Here is a 15355-nt window from a genome sequence, read left to right as displayed (position 1 = left end):
CGCTGCTAATGGTGGCCAAGGCAGCACCAGCTCCAAAAGGCTCCACTAACTAGAGCAGTTGCCTTCATGACTTATCCAACAAAACCCAATGCTCTCCCATGGAGCCTCTCAGTCCCAAGCTCTTGCTCTCCCCTTGGTCTCCTCCTTCACCACCCCCCCCCAGTTTCTCCCATCACCCCCACAGTGCTTCGAGGCCATGGTTGATACAGAAAGTGCTGTCTTCCCCACACTGATGTCAGCCCCTGCGCCAGCTCCCTCCCCTCCTCACTCAACACTGCCAGGTGGAGCCTGGCCACATGTGCTATGTCTGGACAATCACTTCCAACCTATTTGTGGCCATCCCTCACGTCCACTGGCCCCAGCACAGCCAGCAGTGGGGAAGGGGTGATGAGAGGAGGCAGAGAAGGTGACAAAAGCCCCAAGGAGGGCTCCAGCTGTTGAAAGAGGAGAGCTGAGCGGTGTTTCACATCTGCTCTCTGCAAACAGGAGGGCTGTGTGCAGAGTAGGGCACGGCTTCCCCCAGGACCTGCTCTCCTCTCCAGCTCATCCATGCATCTGCCTGTGGGCAGGGGGATGAGAGCAGAGGAAAAGAGATTATTTCAGCCAAGGGAGCAGGCAAAAAGCAAGACCAGGGTTCAGAGGCGGCTGTTCCAAACACTCCGGTCCTTGCTGCAGCGATGTACCGGTGGTTCCCAGGGAGAACAAGCCATTCCTCAAAGGTCACTCCAAGGGCACAGCGCGAACCTTCCCCATCAAATATTCTCTTTAATCTCTCCAGCGCCTGGGCTGGCTATAAATTGGCACAGCTCATTTGAATGGAAGTGTTAACCACCCACAGCCAACAGCTTCGGTCCGGAAACAGCAGCAAGAGGATCTGGTGGGAGGGCTATAAACAGCAAGCGGTGCCGAGGCAGCCAACCAGGCCGCTGTTTACAGTGTCTGATAATAAAGAGAAGACAGAGGGCAAAGGGAAAAAAAAAAATAGAGGCAACACATCTAAACACATTAAAAAGATGCTTTTTTGGCAACCTAATTAGGACGTGGAACTCACAAACCTGCCAGCAGTAAAAATAAGCTGCAGGGAAGCAGGACTTGTTTGTATCCGAGTGCAGTGATCTTAAATGTCACAGGCAGAGGTAAGCGAGGGCGTGCAGCCGCTGGGTCCCGTGGTTTCTGGCTCTCGCACCTCTTTCCAGGGCAGGTTTAGTATTTAGGTTTTTAGGTTTCTTTCCTAGAGTGAGACACTCTGAGGTCAAGGAGCCTGGCACTGCCTGCCACCAAGCCCTGCAGGCTGGGTGCATTGGGCTTGGAGCAGTTCAACCAGGGAGGCAGGTCCCGCTTCCCTGCCAAACTCTGCCCTGCTACACTTCCTACCCGCTCGTCTGCAGCTTGGGGTGCAGGATGAGAGGAGGCTGTCAAAGCCCCAGCACAAAGTAAGCCCTGACAAGCCCCACACAAGCACAAGAAGTAGGCTGTGACAAGCGTACCTTCGTGGAGCTGCTGCCAGCTGAGATGTAAAGTGGGAACTTAAATGGAATTTAATTTTCCAAAACCCTCATACTGTGCTGGGCTGTGAAAAACTGGGATAAAGCCTGGAGCCACAATGGGCTCCTGAGCAAACAGAGCTGATGCAGAGCTGAGAGAGAGGAGGCCCTGGGTTAAGCTCAGCACAACGCCCCTGGGAACATCCCATCCCTTCCACACAGCGCCTGGTCCAGCACCCACTGAGTGGTGCCCACAGCACCCCACAGCTCTAGTGAGGAGCTGAACAGGGCAGAGCACTTGCAGCACTGCTGCTTTTCCCCTCCCTTTGAAGCTGGCTGTCCCAAGCACCACATGTGCCCCTGGTCTCAGCACAGGCAGATTCAGAGCTCAACTTCCATTCGTGTTTCTCTACCCAATTCCCTATTCTGACGTTAGATCCAGCTCCAAGAGCAGCAACAACTCACTGGTGATCAGCAGCCACTGAGCACTGCCAGAACCAGGACACAGTAAAGCAGTCACTGATTCAGACGCCCATCCTTCTCCAAACAACTGCAGGAGCAGCTCAGTGTATCCTCACGAAAGCAGGAGACCAAATCCCAGCCAGGTTATGTCCACATCTCTTGTGACATTTTCCTCTGCCAATTCATGGGTCTTGTATCTTCACCATAACTTGGGGGCAGCTGCTCAGCAAGAAGGCAGTTAGCCTGTCCCACAGCAGATGTTGGTTTTCACATCACTTGCCCTCTGCCTCCAAAGCATGTACTTGGATCTCAGTAAGGGACTGCCAGGTCTGTCAGCACAGCTCTTGCCCAGCTAACAAGCAGCAGCTCCTCATCTGCCATTTCAGTTTCTTGATTGAGAGTCTGCAGCCTGAAGGCACAAGCCAAGGTTCTCCTCTAACAGCAATTAAAGCACATCTCCTGTCTTTCAAGCTTCCACAGAGGTGGCTTTCTATCTGGGGAAGAACATTGGCCCCCCAGCCATTTTACATGGCAGGATGCAGGGTTTCTGCTGCTCTGCACTGGCCACATGCAGCCCCTGCAAATGATGCTGTGCAGTCAGCCAAAACTGGGGCTACAGAAGAAAAGCCCCTCTCTTATTGCAGCAAGGATCTGACCCCAGCGGGGAGATGGAGATGAGCAAGATCCAAAAGCAAGGAAATCTGGGTTAGCAGTCCTGTCCTGACATGCATGCATTCTCAAATGCACTCAATCATGCCCAAATTCAGCATCTTCAGGGAAGAAAGAAAAGCCTCTTCCTCCTACAGAAAGCAAAGTGCCCCCCAATCATTAGGCAGAGAAAACGCCGGTTTCTTCCCAGTTCAGCATAAGCCAAGAGTGCTCAGCGATGGAATTTGTGATGGAAAGCATCAAGGCAGGGAAGACAGGACAGTTTGTTAACTGTCTTCTTCGAAAGTGCCAGGGTGACCAAGTTCCAGCGCTCGCAGTCAGCCGAAAGAGCGCCCCGAGGAGAGAGATGCTGCGTTTGAGACACTTACAGGCAAGTGCTCGGGAACTCATCCGGGAAGCTGCAAGGGAGAGAGGCGTCCGCGCTCAGGATTGCCTGCTCCCGAATACTGCCGCACCCTGTCACCATCTGCCAGCTCCCAAAGTCCGTGGAAACGGAAGATCCGGGCAGAGAGTGGTCCCCCGATCTGCGGCAGAGAGAGAGGGACACGGCGCCGTCAGTCAGGTCAGCAGCCGCAGCCCTTACCCAGCGCTGCTGCCAGCCCGGCTGCCAGCCAGCAGCGCTGACACCCGGCACCAGGGTGCAACATGCAGCTCTGGCTGGGCCCCTGGCCAGGCCTGTCCTTTGAAAGCCAAGGGAGAGCCAAGCTGGCTCCAGAGCAGCGGGAGCGCACCGGGAGCTGGACAGGACAGAGGCAGCGGGAAGCAGATGGCCATGCAGACTGTGAAACCCGTTAGTGAGATGCAACAGCGTGTCCTGCCCCGAATCCCTCGCAGATGGGGATGTCGTGCTCTACAAGGGGCATCCCCCTGTGGCTTGTTGTAGCTGTTAGCACATCCCAGAGCAGCGGCGAGGCCTGATGGAGAATCAAGGTTCTGCTTGGTTAGTGCTGAAAAAGACTTATTGATGCTTGGTCCATTAGAAAACAGCTCACTCTGGAGGAACTAACACCAGATCTGAACAGAGCCAGTCACTGCTCAAGATGTCCCCAAGGCACCACCCCAGCATCTGCGGATCTTTTCAATCCTGTGTTAGAAGAATGGACTGCCCCAGAAGTGAGGTGGCAAAACATCTTTAGGATAGGAAAAACAGCCAAGGGGGGGATAACAGCCTCCCACCACGAAAGCAGGAAGCATGAAATCCTGTAACTGAACCTGAGGAGTCCCTCCAAGTCAAAAGAGGGCACAAGCACTTGTGACAACCCAGAGCTCCTGGCTTCTGGGGAACAAGCAATTACCGAGCCCCGCTGCACAGCAGAGTGTACATAGCTGGAAGCACAGCCTGTGGCAGACCTACTCAATTACACACTCCCGAGATCTTCTGGATAATTTATCTGAGATCTGCTGGGCAGGGAGCAGTGCTCCAGCTCCAGCTCTGCTGGGCCAGGTACTTGCACGCTGTCTTCGCAGCCAAGAATAGCAGTGGCGCACTGCAGCTGCTCCCCAAGGGACCAGGAGAGCAGCTACACAGTCAGGATCTCCCACAGCAAGAAGGGCCTCAGCGAGACTGGAAGGGAAGGCTGGGAGGGGGATGTACAGCAGGAGGCCTATTTGCCATCTCGGTCTAATTCCAGGCCTGCCCTTTAACTGGTCTGATCAATACAGCTGAGTTTGAGAAGTCTGAAAATGGTCCTGAGCTCCTTGGCTGTCAGCTTCCCATCGCAGGGCTGATGCTCCTGCAGCTGCAGTTCCAGGCCTGTCTGGAAGTTCAGGCTCTGGAAGGGCATCACAGCAGCAAATAGGAAGAGCAGAGCTTCACCTGCCCTGCACAGCTCTTGTCCTCTGGCTGCTGGATGAACAGAGGGGTGAGGTTCAGAGCACTGGCTCAAGCCCTTCATGCAAAAAGCCGTTTTTCCTGCAGCATGAAATGCCGCAGCAAGACCGAGGGTGTTTCCCTGAAGGCAGAACTGCAGCAGATACTGTTAGAAAGACCTTTTGGAGATCTGTCAGGGATAACCTGCCTTTGGGGGCAGGAATTCGTAAGGGAAAGGGAGCAGCTGCTCAGTGACATCTACCCCTCTCCCTGCCTTTGGAAGAGAAAGCCAAGGAACTCAGTGTGAAGGAGGAGAGCAGGCAGAGTGCTTGGGCTCAGAGCACAGTGCCATCCTGGAAGCACAGTGGGAAGAGTGCAGGAAGCCAGGGAGAAGCACAGAGGAACACTGCCTCAGTGCAGAAGGAAGAGGAGGATGTCACCTCCCTGACAGTACAGCGCAGCCAGAAAGGAGAACCAGGAGTGTAAGAATTTGAGCTGAAGCAGTAAAGAAGGCGATAGGCAACAGGCTCAGGCTGAAAGGAGCCAGGGACATGATTCTGTCAGAAAAGTAATGGTTGCTGAGCAGAGGAGAGGTTTGGGGCCAGGCAAAAACAGAGGTTTTGAGGAGGGTTAAGTGGATGGCAGAGGAGGGCTTGGGCTACAGCAGGATCTCCAGGATCTCCCTCTGACAGAGGCAGTACCAGGAGCCTGCCTGGGAGACTGTGTCCACATGGCAAGCAAAGACATGATCCATGGCCCCAGTAAAAATGTGCCTCTGCCCAGTATCATCAACCACACTGGTCAGATAAGTCTGTGCTAAAGAAGGTGAACAGAAAATAGTTTCCTACTTTGGCCTCAGCTTCCAGCTCCTGGTCACCTTCCATGGTTGTCAGCGAAGATTAGATGGATCTTACACCCCCTTCTTGGAAGTGGATCAAGTCACCTCTTGAATCCTTTCTTGGACAGGCTGATAAAAGCATCGTGTACCTCCTGCAAGGCTGGCCCTCAGTGGCTCTGGAGCTCTCTAAACAACCCTTGCTGGGGTCCCCAGCCCTGTCAAGGCTCTGCAAACTCAGTCAACTTACATCTAACCTGATAGCACTGGAGTGCAGGAGCTCAAGGCAGCCAACTCTGTGCCTCACCTCCAGGCAGCAGGATAAACACCAGCCAATTCATTGAATAAACTGACTGACTCTGCAGTAAGTCCAGGTGATGTCTCCTGGCTCAGATATCTGAGCCAAACCAGAGGAGCTAAGGCTCTGGCACACTTTCCCCTCTATCCAGAAAGCACCTTCAACAGCCTTGAGAGACAGCAGGGCCAAGGCTGGGTGAGCCAGGCAGGGAAGGCAAGGCATGGGAAAGCCTGTGTCTGCACTGCAAGGGCAGCAGACCTTCTTAAACACTGAGCCAGGCTTGAGCCCAAGACCAGATCTCTATGGTGACTCCATCCCATCCCACTTCAATCCAGGCAACGCCAGAGGTGAAAGTCTTCCCGTTGTTTCTATCCCTCAAGGCTCCCTCTAAAGTTTTGCTGCAAAGGCCCAAAAAGGGCTTCAGTGAAGCCCCCAGAGCAAGCTGGGGCTGCTCAGACAGCAGCACCAGTCCCCAAGCCTGTAAGAACAACATGTCTGCAACACACTGCAGCCATGGAAGGACTCCAGGGCCAGGCCAGCAGCCAGATGACCATGGCAAAGCTGACATGGTTAGAGGAGATGAGATACAGCAAGTCTTCAAGTCACTGGCTCTGCCACAGACATCCAATGGCAGACAGAAAAAGAATGAAAGTGAGCTTCACACACCCACCTCTTCAGGTCCACGAGTGGGAAGAAACTCCCTCAAAAGTGCAAGATTAACAAAATTAGACTAGCAAAACAGAGATGAGCTGCAAGCTGTTCCTTCACACAAGGAAGGACCTCTAGCAGGCCATAAACTGGCAACTCCTAGCCTGGAATAGTTCCTTTTAATTAGGTCAGTGCTTCCCATGCAACATGCTGCATAGAAAAGAGTATTTCAGAGCACACGGACACTCGCCTACCAGAGGAGAGCCAATACTGGGGGCAGAGCAGCACTCAGGGATCCTTCCTTTTCCTAATCCATAACTGAGAGGAGTGCCAAGTGCCAACAGCTACGCTCTCATCCTGCCCTGCGCTGCCCCCGCTCACCTGCCACATTTCCACACACCTCGGACTATTTGGGAAGCAGCTCACTTGCCAGCATATGCTCTGTGCCTCCAAACCGAAGTAGGTACCACAGGCACAGGCAGACCTGGAGTTAAGGGCAGAGCTTCCTACCTTTGCGTGGGAAGTGTTGGCAAGGAGGACTTGGCAGAGAGCTGTACCGAGAGCCCTGGCTGAATCCCAGGCAGCTATCTACAGGCTGCTGTACCAGCCTGAGCAGCCAGTCCTCCGTGAGCACATCCATTTCTCATTGCAGCGCAGTCATGTGCCAGCCAGCAAGCCTGTTTTGTCATGCAGGAATTCCAGAAAACATTCCTGTAAACAATTCCTGTCCTGCTGCGGCTGCTATCCCAAGTGATCTTATCACGGGTACAGCTTTCCATGCCAGGTGGCTGTAAGGAGAGAGGCACAGTGGGCATGCAGACTTATCACTGTCAACACAACACCCAGAGCCAAGGGACAGCAGCTTCTCTGCCCTCTGTGCTCAGTGTGCTCCCTCCAGACCCTCAGCTGAGCCATCTGCAGCCCTTTAAGTAAGGGAGTTCTCTGTGGCTGTTGACCAAAGCCGATCTCGACTCTTCACATCACTGCGCTCTGCGTTTTGTTTAATTAACTTAGCAAAAGCACATTCAACCAAAGATTATCCAGCTGCTAATCCACATTAGTGCTATGGACAGACAGGCCAAATCCCTGACACGGATACAGGGATTTTCTGCAGTGTCATGGGACACTTAGACTATTAGTGTCAACTGCAAACACAGAACATGGTCTGCAAGCTGCTACCCACTCGCAATCCAATGCACGCTATCCGCCATTCTCAGAGCTCTCTGTTTGCAGAACAAGGAGCACAAATAATCTATGCAGGATCTTCATGCATGTTTACCCTCAGCAGATGTGACCTTACCATCGTGTTGGGATAAGCTAAAAAAACTGCTAGGAATTTGCCTTTGTAATGCTTTGTCTAACAAGAACCATCCTGGGATTTATGGGTATCCAGGACCTCGGGATCAGAGCAGGACTTTGGCTGGTGGGGTGATGGTAGCAGCAGGCTGCTGACATGGCCCAGTCAGGAGAGGGGCTTGGCTTCCTTTGGGACACCCCAGCTCCCCTCTGGCCTCTGCTCATCCCTCTGCTGGTTTTCCTTTCCAATCCCTTTGGATCATCCCTGCGTGCCAGCAGTCGGACTGAGCTGTTCATGTGAACTACCTGGAGGGTGCCTGCTGGCATTTTACAAGCAACCATTCTTCTCCAACTGCTGCTGCAGTGGTTTAAGTGTTTTGTTGCTATGGTCACACAACCAGAAGATTAGGAAGTCAAGTACAGTAGTTTCTTCATCTTGAGAGCCTTGGATGTTAACCTGTCAGCAGCACTGTGGAGATAAAGGTATTTTTGGCATCCTGATCTCTGTGCTCCAGCCTTTCCATCCTACTGCCACCATTTCTCAGGGGGTGAAGGGACAGAATTAACTCTTCCTTCCATCACAGATGCATTCTTTCTCCTTGCAGAAATGGACTCATCCTTTCCTTTAGGATGGAAAATGGTGGCTGAAGGTACTGTGATATCCATCAGCTGCGTGGAACTCACCAGACAAATCCAGACTAACATTGTCTTAGCAGGGAGACTAAAGCCAAGTGGAGTGACATAACCCCTCTCTCTGGAGAAAACACACCATGTTCAGGCCCCAAAATGTGCAAGTCATGTCAGTGTCTTCCTTTAGCTATCAACTGTTAGCAGAGAGGCAGGCAGGGCACAGCCTGACTGATCTGGCAATGGACTAGGAGGCAAAGGAGCACGAAGGTGCCAGAAGACTGGGTCTGAAAGAGAAGCTCAGTTCACCTTGACAATTCCTTCCACTCCCTACAGGGTCTCTAGATTTATTCCCTCCAGCCTGCACATGGAACAGGGCAAACCCAGGTGACACCAGAGATGGAGAGCGTACAGGGGTGCAGTCCTCACCCAGCACAAGTGCAGCAGGGTAACCACCTTTATGTGCTGCTCATTTCACCCCTTTGGCTTCACAACTGATCCCCTTCTCCCGTCCCCTTGGTTCCAGGCTGCACAAGGGGTTTGTTCCCCTTATTGTCCCCTACTGCCCCATCATGTATTTTGTTCTAGCCTAGCTATGTTAACAAATTTAACAAGGATTTAGAGTGGACTGGTGCAACCTTGCTGTGCTGAAGGGATTTAAAGGCTTTACACCATGGTAGAAGCTATAATAAAGGTCAGCAAAAGGTTTATAGTGGAATTCACAGAATGTTTCTCTCTTACACTGACAGAATACTGCAACTCCTTCTCAGGAATAGTTATTTGGCATAAAGAAAAACCACCCCCAGGAGCTCTGGCCTGGATAAAACAAGCTTCCCCACCATGCCTGCCTGCTGCTTCAAGCCCTGGGGGTGCCAGTTCTGAATACCTGACACCAATGGGCAGTAATCATCCAAAAGCTGACAAACACCTCAGCCAGAGGAAGATAATTGTTGCCTTTACCAACTCTGAGCCCCTGCAACACAAATCCCAGGGATTGGTGCTCAGCCCTTTCCTGTGCTGCTCCTCTGCCTACGCTGTTTCTCCTCTTTGCTCTCACAGAGCAGAGTCAGGCTGCAGCATCATGAACATTGCTGCAAGCTCACTGCCAGCCCTGCTCTGAACATCCTGTCAGGTCTTGGGAATGGCATGAGACCACACACAGGAATCGTGGCACTACCACCATAAACAAAAGCAGCCCCAAGACAAGCTGGTTTCTTTTCTTGAGAGAGAGCATTCTCTTCTTGGGAGATTTGTTTTTTCTTACAGACAATACAAAAGTGGGCCCCAGCAACAACTGAACACCATCCTATTGATCTCTTTTCCTGGGAGAACAGTTGGCATCACACATGAAACCTGCCAGACTGATTTCTTTGCTGGAATCAAGAGCCTTGGTAAGAAAAATGTTATAAATTTGATAGACTCACAGGACGCTTTGTGTTGGAAGGGACCTTAAAGCTCATCCAGTTCCAACCCCCTGCCACGGGCAGGGACACCTTCCACTAGAGCAGCATTTTCTACGCTTCACTTGTTTGTCATTTGGTTTTCCATGTGTACTAAAATTTGGCTGGTGGCTGTTTCTGAAGGGAATCGCTAGAAAAAGACTCACTGGAAAACCTGCAGAGACTACACAAGCTTTTGATGCTGTTAACAGCAACCTCTTATCTAAGAGCCTCTTTATCCCCTGTCGGCCTACACACATGGTGTTTGCTCCACAGGCTCTGTTCTTTCTTCCCTCGCCTAGCTCTCTGCTCCACTCTGCCCTACTGCAGCATCAGACTCCAGAAGGGTGCCAGAATATCCTTTGTTATGGCATGAGATTAGGCTCAGGTCCAGGGTCCCCATTCCCTGGCTGCCCAGCAGGAACACACAGCCTTCCGGGCGGAATCCTTTGCACTGGCACAGCGCTCCCAGCAGATTCCACCTCTGCTTGCCAGCAGCACCCAGAGGGTATTTCCAACCTGCAGAGTCAGGAAGGTCAGCAGGTGGAAAGGGGGACAGGACAGATGCAGAGTGAGGTCTGCTCTGTTTGAAAGGCTTCCTCTCCCACGCAACACAGCCATTTCAAGCCTCTGTGGACGCATCTGACACAGCAAGTGAGCTCCAAGCATGCGGGACGCAGAGATGCCAGAGCTCATGGAGTTCAGGCAAGCACTGAAGGCAGGCAGAGCAGACACCTAGCTGTTATTGGCACAGTTCCTCACTCCTCTAAATAGGCTGAGGCAGGAATTGCTGTGTTTAATGGCCAGCATTTCATACAGTGCCAGGTTAGAGAGGAAAAGGCCTCCTGATGCCCATTTGTAGATACAAACACAAGTGCTCCAGGGTTCTCCGAGCCACACAAGTGCTGCCCTGCACTCTCTTCAGCAGACACTGATTTTGCTGAGGGATGCTCTACTCCATCCCAGCTCACCTGGATCTGGGCACTTCCAGTGGGCTGCTTCCAATCCTCAGGAAGTTATCAGAATGGGTTGATGAGGAGGAGCTGGAGGACTTGACTTCGACCACCCCTGCGGAAGGCAGCCTATCTTCAGACTGCTGTGCCCTGCTCCAGAGCACAGCTTGCGGTGATGATGCACAGCTCTTCCTCCTGCAGGATAGAGGACTTAGATGAGAACAGTGGCTTTCCCATGCACTCCACCACAGCCTGGCTTTTACCCCAGCAGCTACAAGCTCTTGTTCCCACTGAACCTGCCCTCCTCCCTCCCAGGGAACCACGAGTAACCATTCAGTGAGGGGGTACACTGAGCTCAACCCATCTTAGCCCATTCTTTTATAGATGCCCATCCACGTGACCTGGAAATCAGCGACAGGAGAATACACCAGCCCACACACATACAGCGATGGCTTTGTTTAGTCTAGCTGCAAAAACGCCTCAAGCAAGGGGCCTCCCAGCAGGAAAAGACCATTTCAATCTGCTCTGACTCTACAGAATGTATCAGCCCAGGAGCTCAGCCCAGGTGGGTGTTTCGCACGTACTGATGAAGGTGACAGGGACACAACACCAGTAGTATTTTCCCTTGTGGTGATTCCCTGCAGGGGAAGGTGACCACACTTCTGACCATGTGCTCAGAGCTGACAGTCACTCCAGTTGTAGACACATTTCAGTCCTCTCCTTGTCTGTGTTTACAGCCCCAGATTGCTCTGGCTTCTTTTCTAGCCAGCATGTTCATTCTCAGGTGTGATTCACTGTCCATTGCTGCATTAAGCTGCTCTTCCTGGAATGTGGATGGGCATCTTAGCTTTGAGATAGCAAGCACTGTCAGCAAGTGTAGCTAAAGACAGGCTCATTGTACAGTGGAAAGCATGATATCCTCTCTTCACTTCTTGAAGTGTGTCCACCCTCAAACATCACACCACAGCCTCTCTCAAGCATTATTCATCTCATGTTATCATAGCTGCCAACATAGCTGCACAGCCTGCAGAAACAGGCTTGTACAGCTAAAAACCAAATGCCTCTCCCTGCAAAGAGACCTTGAGGCCACTCTGCTTTCAGGGCAGCACAATGAAGCGCGTCCCCTCCTCTCCCTACTCACACTATGCACCCAGCTTGTGGCAAGATCTATCTGTTCTCTGGACTACAACAGCCTGCAGCAAGACCCATGCTAAGCACTCACAATGGTCCTTTCCCCAAGCTCATGCCCATAGCACTGGCCTAAATCATCTCTGTGGCAGCAGCAACTAATGCCAACACAGCCTGATGTCCCCAACAGGAAAGAAAGCAAACCAGAGTTAGAAAACATCACAAAATCAAGCCCTGATACACCTAAGTGCATCGGATCTATTCCAGCACGCTCTGGTCACTTCACTTCTTGGGAAAATCATGTGTACTTTGTGCTGCAGGATCTAGCCTGCATGTCCTGAGCACTCAGAGGTGTGTTCAGTTTACCATCCTGCAGCCAAGCAAGTGGAAAGCTGTTCTCTACTTGCTGCAGTCACTTTGCTGTGGCCTGATACGCTCTGTGTGTTCAAGAGGACACTGCTGCTCACTTGGCAAATGCAGTATGGGACTCTCCATCTCCATTTTGTGAGCCTCCAGGAAGAGTCTCTCTTCCCCTCTTCAGCAGTTTATAAACTGACTCACAATGTGCTTTAGAAAGGCTGCTGCCACTGGCATGGCTGCAGGCTCAGTCCCGGAGGAATTCCATCTGCCTCCAGCACAACCCAGTTTTAATTTAAAATAATTGCAATATAAAACAGTGCCTTCACATGTGCTGAGGGAGAGGAGAGAAAAATTAAACTGAGAGGGGCAACCCTGCAGCAAGGCTCTGAATCCCCAAACAGCACCAGAAACTCCACAAGCAAAGCACAACGCCTATCCCAGAGCAGCAGTGCCCAGACACCTTCCCCAGTCCCCACTTCCACACAGCCATCTGCATTCCCAGCAGAGTCCTATATGATCCCCTATCAAGAGGGAGCACTGAGAATTCCACGTTCTCCACCAGAAGTATCTCTAAGCAGCACTAAAGGCTTTCAGCTCACACCTTGTGCTGGTAGAGGGGCTAAAGCTTAGGGGGGATTCTTGGCCACCCAGCCCACCTACCACTAACTGCAGATACTCCCCTCTATAACCTCTTCCACAAACTGAGCTTTATTTTAGGGCAGCAAAACTGACTCCACTTTTCCCTGGGGAGGCTGCTGCCAAATGTGATTTTTCTGGTAGTTTGGAACCAACATTTAGAAGTAATGAAATCCTTTCTGAAGGAGGTTTAACAGTGAAACAACGAAAAGGAAACAAAGATGCTTTACTTTTATCAGGGGACACACTTCAGGAGCATCCCTACAGGAGCTCGACAGTCTTTAACATGGGTTGGTCTCCAGTTTTTGGTGCAGAAGCTTTGCAGCACAAGTTGCAGCAAAGCCTCTGACAAACTCCTCCCTCCACTGTAAGGAACCCAGGCCACAGAGAAGCAGACCCAGAGGGTGAGGGACTTCAGAAGTATCTTTTCTACTGTGCTCAGAGCCTGCTCCTGTTGTTATCCACCGAGTGGGTATCTCCTCACCATGCTGCTTGAGCCTGTGCTCCTGCTGGCATCAGCTCCACTGCTTCATAGGTGAAGCTCCCGGCTGCTCCAGGAGAACTTTCCATCCCCAGGGAGAAGTCGCTGCTCAGACTCGTGGTGCTGCCTCGATCTCTCTGCTCTAGAGAAAACAAAACAGAGGGACCTGAAGGCCACCTAGGTCTCACTTCCTCTCTCCCTCCAAGCAACACAATTCCCACACGCTCTGGGGCTGTGCTGGTGCGAGGTCCCAAGGGAAGCATACCCATGTGTGGTCACCTTGATGCTGGGAACCCAAGCCCCCAAGCGATCACCCATTACCAGCACCCATGGGTGCTGAAGCTTGGCAGCAGCACTCACTGAGCATGCAGATCTCTTCCAGGGTGAAGCCAGGTGGCAAACTCTTCCTTCTGGGGAACGAAAGACACAGTTACCTTGGGCACACTTCAGGCCACAGCCACATCCCTGCAGCACACAGTGGATGAGAGCAGTTGGGAGTTAGCTGTGCATGGGCAGAGGGGAGGGGATGGGGCTGCTGTGCAGTATCCCAGTGTCCTCACAGTCCCAACCCTGTGCTTTGAGAGGGTGGCAACAGGCTGTGGGCAGACACGTGCTTATTCAGAGCCCCCTGGGTGGGCTTTGGCTCTTTCTGCCCCTCCTGACATCAGAAGGGATTTAATGTTAAAGAACCAGCCAGCCCGCTCCTCCCAGCAGTGCCTGGTGGAGCTTTCTGCAGCCTGCTTGAGCCAGAGCACAGAGCTCTGGCGTCATCCATGCTACAGCAGCCATGGGCAGTCATTAAGCAGAGAGCACGTTTGAGCATGGACAGTTTTTCAGAGCACAACACGGCCCCTCACAAGCCTCTGCCCCATTTTGCAGCCTTCAGAGTGCAGAATAAATTAAGGAAAAGTGGGCCAGGACACCAGGGCTTCCATCTCCCCAAAGGAACGGCACTAACAAGCTCCCTGGCTCTGCAGCCCATGCAGCAGCAGGCACAAGCTCCTTACCTCTGCGACTTCACAGCAGAGAACTCCTCAGAGGTGATGTGCTTCAGAAAATTGAAGCAGAAAAAGAAAATCTGAGCAAAGGGAGAGAGAAGAGCGGTTCAGGAATGAACCCGAGGCTCCATCAGCCTCTTATCTCGGTGGGGAGCTGCTGGAAGGCGGTAGATAACAAGAAATCTGCAGCTATCAGCCTCCCATGCGCCATGGGTGCCACCATCCCTTCCTGGACCTCCTCTTACACATTAAGCTGACCCTCTCTCTGCTCCCTGCCACGGCGAGGCCCAGAAGGGAAGGCGTAAAACGTGTCCTCAGCAACGCCTTGCACACATGCTGCAAGCACACAGCAGCTACTTGTGCCATCAGTGCAGAACAGCAAAGGGATGACCCCAGGAGCTGCCTGGACACCCAGGTAAGCAGCAAACCCAGCAGGACCTTCTCCTCCTGCAGTGGCTTGCAGGGAGTGCTAGAGGCAGCCATGCACCTCCTCTCCTGTTGCAGCTACAGACTCTGCCCTCGGCCATGCAGGCACCAGAGCAGAGCTGCCACGCTCGAGTCAGCAGAGCTCTGGGAAAGCAATGGATGGGAGGAATGATACTAATACAGAGGTGCTGGAAAACTGAAAGATGGAAAATAGGCCAAGGTCCTGGCTCTGCTGTTCAGAGGCAGGGGATTTCCTACTGAGGTGAGAGTCTGAGGAGCAGGAGGTTAGCTACAGGGTTAGACATGCTTTCCACCTCCGGATCTCTACCCAAAAATGATGCTGCAACTACAGTCACAGCAATCATCTTTTGCTGTTTAACGGTGAAAGATATGAAGAGAATTAGTTCCACTAATCTTAACTGCCTCCCAACCCCATCTGTGCACCCACAGATACACCCTAAACACACACACTGGAACCAGCACAAGCAGCTGTGGTGACACGCAAGCCACACGCAGCTGCAGCACCCAGGCAGGAGGGCTGGTGCTCAGGACAAGCACACTAGATGAGACAGCTTTATTTCCAGGAGTCACAGGCCTTAAGCATCCCTTCTCACTGCTGAGCTGAAGAGCACAGTCCTACCTACCCCGGGACCTGAACTCTAATGGCACAGCACAACTGGCAGGGCTGACACCCATCAACCCAACTGCAGCCCAAGAGAAAAGCATTCCCTCACCTTATACATCAGGCAGTGATGGGGCAAGACTCCTACCTCCTACGTTTCCAGCAGCTGAATAATCTTTCAGC

The 15355-nt window shown here is 52.3% G+C and overlaps 1 protein-coding gene across 2 annotated transcripts in view; it reads right to left on the bottom strand.

The window, feature by feature from the left end:
* Positions 1 to 15355, bottom strand: part of MTMR14 (myotubularin related protein 14) — a 28867-nt gene that overhangs the window by 504 nt on the left and 13008 nt on the right. The window contains exons 14-18 of one of the 2 annotated variants that reach the window (XM_057405520.1): positions 14134 to 14204; positions 13487 to 13536; positions 13130 to 13268; positions 10540 to 10716; positions 2984 to 3139 (exon numbers count right to left, since the gene is read on the bottom strand). In XM_057405520.1, the coding sequence (XP_057261503.1) occupies positions 2984 to 3139; positions 10540 to 10716; positions 13130 to 13268; positions 13487 to 13536; positions 14134 to 14204 (593 nt within the window). The remainder of the gene's footprint in view (positions 1 to 2983; positions 3140 to 10539; positions 10717 to 13129; positions 13269 to 13486; positions 13537 to 14133; positions 14205 to 15355) is intronic. The other variant, XM_057405521.1, reaches the window with a different exon arrangement.

The sequence above is a fragment of the Pezoporus wallicus genome, unplaced genomic scaffold (genome assembly GCF_028554395.1).
Source record: "Pezoporus wallicus isolate ANWC-B61680 ecotype Strahan unplaced genomic scaffold, APGP_CSIRO_Pwel_v1 contig_9450, whole genome shotgun sequence".
Taxonomy (NCBI): Eukaryota; Metazoa; Chordata; class Aves; order Psittaciformes; family Psittacidae; genus Pezoporus; species Pezoporus wallicus.
The sequence above is the reverse complement of the archived record's forward strand: the minus strand, read 5'-3'. Positions and strand labels throughout refer to the sequence as shown.